The 2,846-nt window shown below is 39.6% G+C and overlaps 1 protein-coding gene across 4 annotated transcripts in view; it reads right to left on the reverse strand.

Moving 5' to 3' along the window:
- Positions 1-510: 510 nt before the first annotated feature.
- The window catches only part of LOC131348570 (PH and SEC7 domain-containing protein 4), an 18,177-nt gene continuing 15,841 nt past the window's right edge, over positions 511-2,846 (reverse strand). For all 4 annotated transcript variants that reach the window (XM_058383654.1, XM_058383653.1, XM_058383652.1 and 1 more), the window contains 2 exons: positions 2,733-2,846; positions 511-2,121 (listed from right to left, as the gene is read on the reverse strand). The exon at positions 2,733-2,846 is cut by the window's right edge and continues 33 nt beyond it. In XM_058383654.1, coding sequence (XP_058239637.1) covers positions 1,828-2,121; positions 2,733-2,846 — 408 coding nt within the window. In that variant the 3' untranslated portion in view covers positions 511-1,827. The remainder of the gene's footprint in view (positions 2,122-2,732) is intronic.

Below are 2,846 nucleotides of genomic sequence, written 5' to 3' on the forward strand. Positions count from 1 at the left end.
GCTGAAGCATTAAGAGTTCCTTTCACTGGATCTAAGGGGCTGAGCCCAACCCCTGAATTCACACCCCAAAACTTTTGGCAATATAGTGTATCTGAGTGTAGCACTACAAAGAAGGTATTGATTTTGGTGTTAGCCTAATAAGTGTATTAAATTACATTACGGCAGGTATTAACGCAAGTATTTAGTGATCATTTGGATTGAACGCTGGTCAACTCCACCTGCTGTGTAAAAGGAACAGCTCATTTTGCCGTATGAGATTAACTCAGCATGTGTTCTGTTCAATAGTTACCCAACCGTGTGGTTAAAAAGAGTAAACAGAGGGTTTCCCTTTCAGTGAGAGCAGCAACGGACCCTCAATTATCCGAATAAACCTCGAAGAACCCTTTTTATAACCAAGTGAATAGATGCATGAGCTCCAGAAACTGGAATATTACTTTTAGGGAAACAATGCGATATTTTGAAAGATTGATTATTTGGTTATTATAACAAAAATTCTGCATGAGACAAAGCTGTAAAATATCTTAATTTAATTTATTTATATCAAAAGAGTTGGAATGACATTTCTTTTTAATAATGTGCAAAACATGACATTGAACAAAAATTCTTCAGTTATACAAATAAACATTCAGTCTTTTTTTTTATATATGGATTGTAATAAACTTAAGTTTAGATTTTGGTAAATAAATCAGGAGGAGATGTGAAACGCTGTGATCTGAATTCAGCCCTTTTAGATACTTGGGCTGTAGTCTATAGTGCGCTTACTGTAGACAAACAAGCAACAGGCTCCCTCTTGTGGACACAATATGTAACTACATTATAGACCTTCAGGGGAAAATGGCGTCTCTCTGAGGGAACTCTTAAAGGTTTTGATTAAAGGGGTTACAAAGTGTTTCCCCTTCAGAGAGGGTTCTAGGAAGGTTCCTTTAGCTATCCCTAAAACCCTAAAAGAACCATTTATTCTAATAGTATACAGTATATATGAAAATACAAGGGTGAGTCAAATGAATGAATCACTGAATCATTTAAATATTGATTCTTTTTTTTTTTGTACATGTATTGAATGAACTAGACATTATTTGAGGGGAAAGAAATACACTTTTGTGGCTCCTGTTTGCAATAAACAAAGCTGTTTTGTGAATTAAAGTTTTCATTTGACTCCAAAGTTGTAAACCGGACTTGGGTGAATAAACTTCCGGTCCAAAACGTCCACCACCAAGGACCTGTTTTTATTTTTATTTTTTTGAAAAGTGAGTACAGTTAAACCAATTTAGCCTGAAATATTTAATATGAAATCAATAATAAAAACAACAACACTGATCAACTACTGAAAGCAGCGATAACAACGACGCATATTAGAAGGAAAATTCTGTTCAGCTTCATATTATGAACATTGTTTTGGTTCAGTTCTAAAAAAAAATACCTCAAATTTACCGCTGAAGAAATCGGTTTACAATTTTTAGAAGAAATAAAAAAGCTTAAAAGATAGAATCCTGTTTTCTAAGTGTAGGATGATTGCTGAGAAAATAACTGGGATGTTATACTACTGTATTATAACACTGCTCTATTGTGAAAATTGTTTATTATATGAAAAGGTCACTATATTTTTCATACCCATGTGGATGAAGAAGTGTTCATCTGTTAGCGGATGTTCCATCTTCATGTAAATGGTCAAAAGTGCTGGTGTCTCAGCTTGAAACTCTTGGTCATGTGTAAAAAATTTGCATCTGCAATGCGACTCTCTTCAAATACCGAAATTGATGAAGAATTGGCGTGAAAATGCAGTCCGCTTTACAAGGAGGAGTCTGTAACCGTCTGTGGTTTTCAGTCTCACACCTCCCTGTTGCGTCGAGGAATGACTATCTTGCGGTAGGTCCGTCTCTCCGAGATGTTACGCCTCACTTTCACCACGGGCGGAGTAGCCACTTCCAGTTCGATAGACGGACTGGAATGAGATCTCTTCATCCCTCCGTCTAGGTCGCTGTCCTGCTTTTCTTCGGTTTCTGTTCCTTTCCACATCTCCTGGTCGAAAAGGGCGAGGTCCGTCCCGCTCGCCGTCTCGGAGGACTTTCCGAGCGTCTGCCAGAGATCCAGAATGTGCACGTAAGCCTCGTAGCGGGATCGCTGTGAAGAGGAAAAGGTGACAGAGAGGCAGTCAGGGATCTGAGAATGGGGTAAATAAAACGTGGATTCGCCTCGCTGAGGAGACAGATTAAAGCAGAATGGCCAGACTGGTTCGAGCTGACTGGAAGTTGGTATTCCCAATTACTCTTTACAACCATAGTGAGCAGAAAAGCATCTCAGAACTGGCAACACATCAGACCTTCATGATGATAAGCTACCAGGGCAGAAGACCACGCTCGGTTCCTCTCCTATCAGCTAAGAATCTGAGGCTACAGTGGACACAAAAACTCCAAGCTGGACATCACCTGGTCTATTGTGGTCTAGTTGGATAATGCAAATAGACCACAATAGACCAGGTGATTCTTTTCCAGTCTTGAGCTTGGAGTGCCCTTCTTAGTGAAGCCTAAAGTTTTCACACCATCCAAGTTAATGCATTAAAATCTGAGCAGCTGGTTTAATTCATCTATTGAATGGTTTTCATTAGAATTATTTCAAATGCAGATAAAAATACCAGCTCGATTTATAATCTTGTAGCCATTTTATCCCAAACTCTTGTTTCTGGTGAACGTGCCTGCTCGTGAGCGTGATGGAGATCGTACATGTACACGAACCTCATGCTGCAGATACTCCTCCTTCTGTCTGTGCTCCTCCACTTCTCGGGCTTTTGCCCTGCGGCTCTCTTGTGCCCCCTGCTGTAATGCGGTCAGGTCCTCCTGAAATGACTG

Source organism: Hemibagrus wyckioides, linkage group LG28 (genome assembly GCF_019097595.1).
Source record: "Hemibagrus wyckioides isolate EC202008001 linkage group LG28, SWU_Hwy_1.0, whole genome shotgun sequence".
In the NCBI taxonomy this organism is placed as follows: Eukaryota; Metazoa; Chordata; class Actinopteri; order Siluriformes; family Bagridae; genus Hemibagrus; species Hemibagrus wyckioides.